Source organism: Phycodurus eques, chromosome 7, assembly GCF_024500275.1.
Source record: "Phycodurus eques isolate BA_2022a chromosome 7, UOR_Pequ_1.1, whole genome shotgun sequence".
NCBI lineage: Eukaryota > Metazoa > Chordata > Actinopteri > Syngnathiformes > Syngnathidae > Phycodurus > Phycodurus eques.
In genome coordinates this window covers 1,089,239-1,101,349 of record NC_084531.1, presented here as the reverse complement: position 1 = coordinate 1,101,349, position 12,111 = coordinate 1,089,239, and the positions used below count along the sequence as shown (strand labels likewise).

The window sequence follows — 12,111 nt, the reverse complement described above, 5'->3', positions numbered from 1 at the left end:
GTGTTTTATGCCATGAAAAAGTTTAAAACAATCATTTTGTACTGTATGGTTGTATTTAGGCCATGAAAAAAAGTGCTTCAATATAATCGACAATCGGCTGTAACGGATGACCCACGCCCCCCTCCCCCCATTAGTCCGTTAAAACGAGGGAAGGAAGTTTGACGAACTCTCACTGCTTTGAAAGTACAGTACAGTACATCTATTGAAAATAAACAGAGGATTTATTTTTATCTGATGCACCTCTTTCACAACTAAGCTTGTAAGAAAATAAGCATCCCATTATTGGCTCTGGGACAGTGGGTTTCATTAGAGGTTACTGATTAGCACACAAACTAACCGACTAACCGATTTACAATATTTTTGGATTAGACAGAAGTAACGTAGGGCTGTCTGCCAGTTTGGGAAAATCATCATTGTAATCAACATTTATGATTCTGGGTACAAATTCCACATCTGTACAACACATGTAAAACGTAGTCATCCATAATCAAGCAAGGGTTGCGTTTATAACATACTTTTTCTAGATAGGCATGATATGGCCTCTTTTGACTCCTATTCTTTATTTTCTGTCCATTCCTGAGAGAAATACATTTTGTGAGCATGTGCATCACATATCAGACAAATCTTAATTTATTCATAGCAAAATTCTAGTGATCGGCACGGAGGACGACTGGTGAGCACATCTGGCTCAGTTCTGCGTGGTAGGTTGATTGAAGACTCAAAATTGCCCGTAGGTGTGACTGTGAGTGCGAATGGTTGTTTGTTTCTATGTGCCCGGCGATTGGCTGGCGACCAGTTAAGGGTGTAAACCGCGTCTCACCCGAAGACAGCTGGGATAGGCTCCAGCATGCCTGGGACCCCAGTGAGGATAAGCGGTACAGAAAATGGATGGCTGGAAATTCCAGTGAGACTGCAGTTTTTGACACTGTCCGAATGTCTGATAGTTTAACATGATTATGTATATAAAATTCGGCTCTTCACAAAACTTGGATATGGACCAAGGAAGACCGAATCAGTAAGTAGTAGTAGAAGTAGAATTTATTTAGTTAAGAAACATCAATTCGTCAAGGGTTCCTCGACAAGGTTAACGACAGTAGTTTTTTTTGTTTTTCTCGAAACAGCGTTCCTACACGTTAGATTTCAAAATTCCATGCTTTTTCCAGACCCTAATTTCCAGACTTCTCTGAAATAAAATTCTGATTCTTTAAATGCCATTATGTAGCCAAATCATTTCCCACATGTTGAAGATGTCAAATGATTTCACACAAAGTCTACATTTAGCTTTCTTTATCCATTTGGAATCGTTAGCCAGCCAACCAACCTTTATAAAACCCCAATTCCAATGACGTTGTGTTAAACATAAATAAAAACAGAACACAATGATTTGCAAATCATGTTCAACCTATATTTAATTGAATACACTACAAAGACAAGATATTTAATGTTCAAATTGATAAACTTTATTGTTTTTAGCAAATAATCATTAACTTAAAATTTTATGGCTGCAACAACGTTCCAAAAAAGCCGAGACAGGGTCATGTTTACCACTGTGTTACATCACCTTTTCTTTTAACAACATTCAAGAAACGTTTGGGAACTGAGGACACTCATTGTTGAAGCTTTGTCGGTAGAATTATTTCCCATTCTTTCTTGATGTACAGCTGCACCTGTTCAACAGTCCTGGGTCTCCATTGTCATATTTTATGCTTCATAATGTGCCACACATTTTCAATGGGAGACAGGTCTGGACTGCAGGCAGGCCAGTCAAGTACCCGCACTCTTTTACTACAAAGTCACGTTGTTGTAACACGTGCAGAATGTGGTTTGGCATTGTCTTGCTGAAATAAGCGGGGGCGTCCATGAAAAAGACGTTGCTTGGATGGCAGCACATGTTTCTCCAAAACCTGTATGTACCTTTCAGAATTAATGGTGCCTTCACAGATGTGTAAGTTACCCATGCCATTGGCACTAACACAGCCCCATACCATCACAGATGGGCTTTTGTACTTTGCGTCCATAACAGTCCGGATGGTTCTTTTCCTCTTTGGTCCGCAGGACAGGACACCCACAATTTCCCAAAACAATTTGAAATGTGGACTCGTCGGACCGCAGAACACTTTTGCACTTTGCATCAGTCCATCGTAGATGAGCTCGGGCCCAGTGAAGCCGGCAGCGTTTCTGGGTGTTGTTGATAAATGGCTTTTGCTTTGCATAGCAGAGTTTCAAGTTGCACTTACGGATGTAGCGCCGAACTGTATTTACTGACATTGGTTTTCTGAAGTGTTCCTGAGCCCATGTGGTGATATCTTTTTTACATTGATGTCGGTTTTTGATGCAGTGCCACCTGAGGGTTCGAAGGTCACGGGCATTCAATGTTGGTTTTGGGCCTTGCCGCTTACATGCAGTGATTTCTCCAGATTCTCTGAACCTTTTGATGATATTATGGACCGTAGATGATGAAATCACTAAACTCCTTGCAATTGTACGTTGAGGAACATTGTCCTTAAACTGTTCGACTATTTTCTCACACACTTGTTCACAAAGAGGTGAACCTCGCCCCATCTTTGCTTGTGAATGACTGAGCAATTCAGGGAAGCTTCTTTTCTACCCAATCATGGCACCCACCTGTTCACAATTAGCCTGTTCACCTGTGGGATGTTCCAAACACGTGTTTGATGAGCATTCCTCAACTTCCTCAGTCTTTTTTGCCACCTGTCCCAGCTTTTTTGGAACGTTACAGCCATAAAATTCTAAGCTAATGATTATTTGCTAAAAACAATCAAGTTGCTCAGTTTGAACATTAAATATCTTGTCTTCGTAGTTTACTCACTTAAATATAGATTGAACATGATTTGCAAATCATTGTATTCTGTTTTTATTTATGTTTAACACAACGTCCCAACTTCATTGGAATTGGGGTTGTATTTAAAATTTGTGAGCCAGTCGTCAGAGAATTTACATCTACCCAATATGAGTTATGTCAACGATCATTGGACTGATTGGAAGACTGGATGCATGTACGTCAGGGTTAATGCCCGACAAGGTGTCCAATTATCAGGGATCAATGGACGACGTGGAAGCGCGAACCGACGCGCAGCAAAGGACGGTTGACTATGCGAAGTCCATTAAACCCTGATAATTGTTACTGTACACCTAAAAGGGCATGAACCCACTTACAGTATATCATGGTCACTTCCAAATAAAAATAAACTACCAACTCATAATTGCAAAATTTTGTAGTCAAAATGGAAAGTTTTACTCAAACGATTTATTTTCCCTTGCGACACCTGAGGGCTTTACTCTGAACTCATTCCAATCTGCTAACTTTCTAAGGTAATGTAAACACTATTCAGTAGTACTCCAGCAAATAGATTTTCTAGTTTGACAAGGATAAATAACAACCACAGGTAATGACGATAAAACCTGTTTTTATTATTACACATACTGTATAATCGGTCTAATTATATGTGACGGTTGATGCAAGCTCTCAGAACGGCAACGCTGTGCTCTCTGTTGGTTATCGTTGACTGGACAGCGGCATAAAACTGTAGCAGGGTATCATTCAAAACATCAACGGAGAAGCGTTCAGTTCGTCCATCCATCTATCCATTTTCTCAGCCGCTTTCTCCTCACTAGGGTCGCGGGCGTGCTGGAGCCTATCTCAGCTGTCATCGGGCAGGAGGCGGGGTACACCCTGAACTGGTTGCCAGCCAATCGCAGGGCACATACAAACAGACAACCATTCGCACTCACAGTCACACCTACGGGCAATTTAGAATCTCCAATTTATCCATGTTTTTGGGATGTGGGAGGAAACCGGAGTGCCCGGAGAAAACCCACGCAGGCACGGGGAGAACATGCAAACTCTACACAGTCGGGGCCGGGGATTGAACCCGGGTCCTCAGAACTGTGAGGCTGACGCTCTAACCAGTCGCCCACCGTGCCGCCGTTCAGTTCGTATTTGTTAGTTTTTGTGCCATGAAGTGTCTCGGCATTTTGATCGCCTTGTTGTTTTCTTCGCGTTGATTTCATCCTTCTCGCCTGAGAGTTTATTTAAATCTTACGTGTGAACTCTTCGCACGTGTCTCTTCATTTTTTCCTCAGTATCCCAGTCATTAAAAGGTGTTGTAATAGCCACGTAAATGATTAAATCACTCGTCACGTTTACTTATCAGAAAATCTGACTGTGTCAGGTTGGTATGTTTGCTCGTGGAACCTTGATAAAATGAACCTCAACATAAAACAGAACCCGACATAACGGATACCGGATAAGACGGACCGTCGGGCCTGAACAATGTGTCCAAAAATAGTTTCCATATGTCACTTAAACTGCCGTTGACCAAGGCTGTTAGTTCCAGAATTGGCTGCTGTTGTTTACGGGCTCTGTGGCACAATGTAGGAAGAGAATGGGACTGATGTATTTCCATGTCACAGATATATAAAAAAAAAAAAAAATAGATCAAATTCCAACAGATGTGCCTCTCATGCCTACGGGGTGGCCATGTTGAATGCGGGGCATTGACATGGCGGCCATGTCATGATGGATATAACTATTGTCTATTGTACATAGACTAGGAGCGCAGAGAGAGGGAGCATCATGGCGGCAGGGTTAAGTCTGAGGGATACAAACACAAGGCTGTGGACTCTGGACTATGCTATTTTTAGCACAGTAACAGTTTTTGGTTTTTTTTTTGTCAAGCCATTAGCCTTTGGCAACGTATTTGGAACTAGGGAGCACATGAATTCCTCACGGCTCATGAAAGCGACTCGCCTACGATGATCATCAATGTCACCATAACAAAGCACACCGGCGTGGTAAGTTTGGATAAAATGTGAAACTTTCAAACATTTTCAAGCTTTTTTTGAAATATTTATTGACAATAACTTTGTACTGTACTGGGGATTTTCAGCCATGATAGAACCTACAAAACAATTTTGTACTGAATAGTAATATGGGTGCATATGGCCTCAAAAAAAAAAAAAAAAAAAAAGTTTCAATTTCAAGGGCAATCGACTATAGCGGATAACAGTTCACAACCAATGACTTTGTAACTCAAATCTAATGTCCATTTTACTTTTTAATTCAAATGCAAGACTTAAACAAATTAAAATAAAGAGACTAGAATGCCCCCTGAAGAAATTCTGCAACAGAGGTGTAATTGCTACAAATGGAAAAACAGGCTGATGCATCAGACCCTAAGGTACAAGCAGCTGCTTCTTGTTGACTGAATGTTGACATGCTTAATGCCTATTGGTGGATAACCTGAAATATCTGCCTAAAATGTCTGATCCTGACAAGCACACACATAAATCAAATAATGAAATAGCAAAAGAGATCCCAGGTGTAAAGAAGAGTATATAAAGAGACATGTATTTTTCTGAAATTCCACATTTGAAAGATTCACGAGTACATTTTAAAAAATGACTTTGAATTAATGAATATAATATACGCGTCATGATATAAATGAATTGGATCACTTTATAATTACATTCCCATACCAACATTGCTGACAAAAAAAGCATGTTAAACCAATCTGTCCGCAACATTTTACATGTCACCTAACTGTGCTCTAACCCCCAAAAAGGTGTGATTAATCTATCCTGCCATTTCTAAAAACTAAAGCAAATATTAATATTAAACTATATTTCATCGTAAATTGAAAGAAAATCATTCAAATGGATCACATTGTATAATAAAATCATCATCAAGTTGGCTGTAAATTATTATTATTATTTTTCTTTTTTAAATCACAAGAAACCAACAGTTACCAAATTTCCCAAGCCAATCCACGGCACCTACCAGCACATTATCACGTACAGTATCAACAGAAAGGTAGCAGTGAAACGAACTTGAAATAGATAGTCTTGCACTTTAACATACAACATACATATATATATATATATATATATATACATATTATATATATACATATATACATACATATTAACATACAAACGGGAAGAGAGAAACGGCTGATAGTGTTAAATGCTTCTTTCAAAATAAAAAGCCATACAAGCTGACGACAAAGTAACTCCATTCTAAAAATAGTGTTACCAGAGTTCACTGAGGCACCATTTTTCCTGTAGACCCACATTTGTATACACAATTCCCAACACAATACCTGCGAATGAAATTATTCCACAAGTCCAGTCTCTTTGGAGGTCAGATTCAAAACTATTCAAAATCTAAGAGCTGGTAGCAAGCAACAAGACTGTGGGACTGGAGAGGGTGGGCTGATAGACCAGCTATTCGTGACCCTCGACAGATAAGAGATGTGAGGACAGCTGTTGTGATATGAGGGTGCTGTGTAGGGATAAAAATAGGAACCTTCTCTCTTCAGTCAGAGCAGGTCTGCTATAAACAACCCAACACCGACACAGTCCACTTGGCAGTATGACACACCACACATGCGGCTACAGCTGGTGTCAACTCAGCTGCTTCTGAGCATGTACGTGTGTTTCGGTGAGTGCTTGGGTATGAGTCAACGAAGGCAAAACTCTCATTAGAATTAGGAAATTAATGGGTTAATTGCCTTCATGTAGGTAAAGTTTAATCCAGTTTGGAACAATCGTTTGGGATTTTCCATTACACAGTGGGGCAACTAAGTATTTAGTCAGCCACCAATTGTGCGAGTTCTCTCACTTAAAAAGATGAGAGAGGCCTGTAATTTTCATCATGGGTACACTTCACCTATGAGAGACAAAATGACAAGAAAAAAATCCAGAAAATCACATTGTCTGATTTTTAAATACCTTACGTTACCTATATTCATATCACCTGTTTGAACTCACCAGTATAAAAGACACCTGTCCACAACCTCAAACAGTCACACTCCAAACTCCACTATGGCCAAGAGCTGTCAAAGGACACCAGAAACAAAATTGGAGGCTGGGAAGACTGAATCTGCAATAGGTAAGCAGCTTGGTGTGGAGAAATCAACTGTGGGAGTAATTAATAGAAAATGGAAGACATACAAGACCACTGATCATCTCCCTCGATCTGGGGCTCCGTGCAAGATCTCACCCTGTGAGGTCAAAATGATCACAAGAACGGTGAGCAAAAATCCCAGAACCACACGGGTTGAATGACCTGCAGAGAGCTGGGACCTCAGTAACAAAGGCTACCATCAGTAACACACTACGCTGCCAGGGACTCAAATCCTGCAGTGCTAGACGTGTCCCCCTGCTTAAGCCAGTACATGTCCAGGCCCATCTGAAGTTTGCTCGAGAGCATTTGGATGACCCAGAGGAGGATTGGGAGAATGTCATATGGTCAGATGAAACCAAAATAGAACTTTTGGGTAAAAAAAAAAATCAACTTGTTGTGTTTGGAGGAGAAATAATTTTGAGTTGCATCCAAAGAACACCATACCTAGTGTGAAACATGGAGGTGGAAACATCATGATTTGGGGCTGTTTTTATGCAAAGGGACCAGGACGACTGATTCGTGTAAAGGAAAGAGAGAATGGGGCCATGTATCGTGAGGTTTTGAATGAAACCTTAGCCAGCCAGTCCCCAGATCTCAACCCCATCGCAAATCTTTGGAAGGAGTTGAAAGCCTGTGTTGCCAAGCGACAGCCCCAAAACATCACTGCTCTCAAGGAGATTTGCATGGAGGAATAGGCCAAAATACCAGCAATTGTGTGAAAACCTTGTGAAGACTTACAGAAAACGTTTGACCTCTGTCATTGCCAACAAAGAGTATATAGCAAAGTATTGAGAGAGATATACTAAATACTTATTTTCCACCATAATTTGCTAATAAATTATTTAAAAATCAGACAATGTGATTTTCTCATTTTGTCTCTCATACGTGAGAGAACTTGCACAATTGGTGGCTGACTAAATACTTTTTTGCCCCACTGTAGTTACTTTATATTTAGTTTTGACTTTTATTTTTCAAATTAAATTTTACTTAGTTTTGAGAGCAGGTTTTATTTTTAGTGCCGTGTTAGCGCGGCAAACACCTTGGTCTGCTTTCACATCTTTCTCATGGTGAGAAACCGCGACATTTTGAGAAACTCGGCATTTGTCCGTGTCTCTTGAGTTTGCCCCAAACCGAATAACCGACGTGCAGGTTTCCTGAAGGCGCTAGCTAGTCGGTAGCCGTCTTCGCAGTTTCTGTTAGGAACACGCAGCAACAAAAACTGCTTGGACGCAAGGCAAAACTTGCGCTTTGTTTGGCGAGCGGTCAATACATTTCAGACAATCAGAGGAGCAGGGTTCAATCCCCCGCTCCTCAGAACTCCCCTGCCTGTGTGGAGTATGCATGTTCTGTGTGGGTTTTCTCCGGACACTCGGGTTTCATCCCGCATCCCAAAAACATGCATGCTAGGTTCATTGAAGTCTCTAAATTGCCCATAGGTGTGAATGTGAGTGCGAATGGTTGTTTGTTTATATGTCCCCTGCGATTGGCTGGCAACCAGTTCAGGGTGTACCCCGCCTCCTGCCCGATGATAGCTAGGATAGGTTCCAGCACTCCCGCCACCCTTTGTGAGGCTAAGCGGCTCAGAAAATGGATGGATCGTTAGTTAATTCAAACATGATTTTAACAATGGCCCAAGTAGTGCTGTGAGATATGGACATAAGTTTATATCCCGATATAAGAATTTGATATCCTGATAGCTACGCATACCCCAATATATTATTCGTATTAAAATTATAATAAATGAATGGCAATTTTCGCTTAACTTTTCTCCCTTTATGTATACAGTAAATCATATTTCATACAGAAAAAATATGAATGGACGAGATAAAAACAACAAAACAACTATCCAGTGGAAACATTTCATGAAAAATATCTGGATATACAACCAGTTTTCAAGGAATGTACACGGTTGTTGTGTAAATTGTAATGTAGTGTCATGTACTTTTGACTTAATAATAGAGCTGTGTTGTTTGGCCACCACTGGCAGTGACAGATTGCTGCTGCAAGTCGGTATATGCTAGCAAATATCAACTGGCTATGGCTTACTTAAGACTTGAATGTACAATAATATTCTGTGCATCAGAATAGTGGTGTCACAATACCAAAATTCTGACTTTGATACGATACCTGCATAAAATATTTTAAAAACCGACTGTAAAGGACGCAGCAATAGTCACGAAGAGCAAGAAAAAGAGAGATTTTTCAGTTCTCCTGCTTTCCTCCACCTGTACCGTGAAGCTTCGTGCATTACCACAAGTTTTCCCACGATATCACAATAATGATCGTATTGTGAGATTAATACCGTGATAAAACTCAACCATGAGCTACAGATATCGATATATCCCTAGTGCTTACGCACGCTAATGCTCGGAGCAAACTGGTTAGCACACCGCTAAGAGCAAGTAGTCGCGAATCGTTCCAAATGATGCTTCTTGCGTCTTGTTTTTCCAATGAGGAAGTGGAGTGTGGAAACAGCTGGTGCCAGGCTATTTTTAACGCCAAAATACCTCGGTTCGGTGCTGGTATCGCTACTCGGTGCAACACTACATCAGAAACAATATGTGTAATGCACGAACAGCTTTTTATTTCTGGACCATCTAAAGTGTACTTCCTGATTTGATTTTATTATTATTTTTTTTTTTTTTTCTTAAATAAGAGGTAAGTGCTGGTGTCATACCTTTCCATGTTGTCCTAGCATCATATGGTTGCGAATTCCAAAGTCCAAGCACCTTCCTCCGTTTCATGAGCGCTCCAGGTACCCAACACATCAGACTTTCATGAGGCTGTCGTGTTTTGCACCACTGAATGTTAGTGTGCTGTAACACTGTCTTCCTGTTTGAAACTTGAATGCAGAGGAAGGGCCCTTTTGCAGAAAAAGAGAACTTTATTCCCTACCCTAATTTAAGAGCAAGCTTTCTACTAAACTCATAAACAATTATGTGTTATGTACTTTGTGCATACAATACAGCAGTTACTTTCTAAAGATCAGACTCGGTTCTGGAAATATACTGTATGTTAGTTGTTGTAATCTGCTCAAAACGTTCTGTACATAATCATAGACGTTTGAAACGTCTTTGTCGTGTTGTGCTTCATTGCTTTTTAATGGGATGGAGGCGTGTAGTTCTGGCACGACGTTATAAAACACCTTTTCATTGCTTGTTTTGCTACTTTTAACAAGACACGCAGGAGATTACAGAGGACATAATTATATTAAGAAGTAAAAATAGTCAAATTGGATTTTGTATAGTGATGAAACATACAGTATTTCAAAGAATGCGGCAATTCAAAATGCTCACTTTCTTGATACTTTTTCTTTTCTTTTTCTAGTAGACTCCCCTTAGGGCGGCACGGTAGCCCATGCATCACACTGATGTATCAATGAATGCAATATTTCACAAATTACGAGAGCACAGAGATCAATTGTTTCTGTCCATACTACTGTAATGTCAGTAGTTGTACTCATTTTCTATGATCCTCCCACCAAAATCTGGAGGGTTTGTATCACTGGGCTTTTAATACCTCTGGAATTTCTATCTAATACAATTTCATATTTTGCTTTGCATGTAATTCAAATAAAAGTGTGTCCTTTGCTCTGTGCACATATACATTTCTGAATGTGAATCCAAACCGGGCGGAATATAATATAGAAATGTAGCAGGCTACATATAGAATACATGAGTAGCCATTTGTAGCTTTCAGGTTTACGTTCAGTATTTACTCATTGTCTGCTTTGAGATATCCTCAGTGCGCCAAAAAACCTCGAAAGAGGATCAGCTGCATAAAAACACATTCCAAGTGCAGAGAACTAAACCATCGAGTCTGCTGCAGCCAAACCACAAGATGGAGCTAAAGAATCAGGAGAAGACAAGCATGCAGCGGTAATCCCTCAAACCACACAAAGCCTCTATTATTTCCCAGCGGCTGCCATGATCTTCATTGATTGAAGCAACATTGTTGAAGCTCGACTGCAAACGTACAGTACAATATCTTACGACATGCAGAGAATGAGCTGACAGAAGGGTTGGGTGTTGTTCTCAGTCAAAGTAGGCGATAGAGAGAGAGATATATGGAGAACACAGTACGGTAGTTTAAAGGGGCGGGGCAGCTTTGAAATGACGTGACAATATACAGGGTACAAGTATTTGGTTTATGTTATGTCACATGGGACATCCTTGTGCATAACATTTCTTATACCACACATGGAAGCATGCAAAAAAAAAAAATAATAATAATAATTTCCAACTGTTTGTTACCAAGGGCAGGGCAATAAAAGCAGCGTGAGCCTGCAATAACAATCTGCATTGTGATCAATCAAGAAGATTTCAGCCGACACCAATTCGCCACCATCGCTACCTTTTTATGCAAAACAGAAAATTCTCACTTTCAGATCATGAAGTGTACTTTTACAGTCAGTCGTATCCCTCCAAAACATGTTAAACAGGTTTGAAACAGGAATGTACAGTATGTTGGAATGTGAAACAGGATGTAATTAGTTTGAAATGAAGACAGAACCTGAACCGTAACATGCAAAACAAAAATACCTCAAAAAGTTTTTCCAAAACAAAATATGATGTTAAATGTCAAGCGAGTACGCTCCAAAAAATTATCTTACCAAAAACACTGACCTTAAGTGTTTTAATTACATGAATTTTTTTCCATGTGGTTTCATTAGGTACGTCTAATATAAGATTACCATTGAAAGGGGAAATATTAACTCTTTCTAGTATTTGGGATGTAATATTTTCCTCTATGGTGCCTCAGCAAACGTGAAATATGAATTCAAATTGTAAATGCATGCCTGACTTGCAGATGTTTTTCTGGCCTGAAATCAGGTCATTTCTGAGGCGTATGCGTGCGTGTGATTGCGTGTGCCTGTGCATGTGTGTGGACGCCGCCATGCCACGGCTCTGGAGCTGATTGGCATATGTAGGTCAGACAGAGTGCTTGTTGCTGGATGTACATAAAACATCAATGGTCTTTAGAGCAAAGAACAGTTCACATCACGAGGGTGTCAAAGAAAACCAACTCACACTACATTTGTACTTTAAACATGGAAATAAGAATATACACGATTAGCCCTGCCCATGCAAAATATTCTCGAACCAACAAGGTTTAGACAGAACACAGGTTAGCTGATTTCAAGCAACACACCATGTAAAAGTAAAAAGTCATGTAAAAAAAAG

The 12,111-nt window shown here is 40.1% G+C and overlaps 1 protein-coding gene across 7 annotated transcripts in view; it reads right to left on the bottom strand.

Annotated features, from left to right (window-relative positions):
- Positions 1-12,111, bottom strand: part of myo18ab (myosin XVIIIA b) — a 144,760-nt gene that overhangs the window by 106,627 nt on the left and 26,022 nt on the right. Inside the window, exon 1 of one of the 7 annotated variants that reach the window (XM_061681860.1) lies at positions 9,606-9,980. The exons of the other annotated variants lie outside the window; for them this stretch is intronic. Within the exon in view, the coding sequence (XP_061537844.1) occupies positions 9,606-9,629 (24 nt within the window). The 5' untranslated portion in view covers positions 9,630-9,980. Of the gene's footprint in view, positions 1-9,605; positions 9,981-12,111 lie in introns of those variants that run through there. 7 annotated transcript variants of the gene reach the window in all.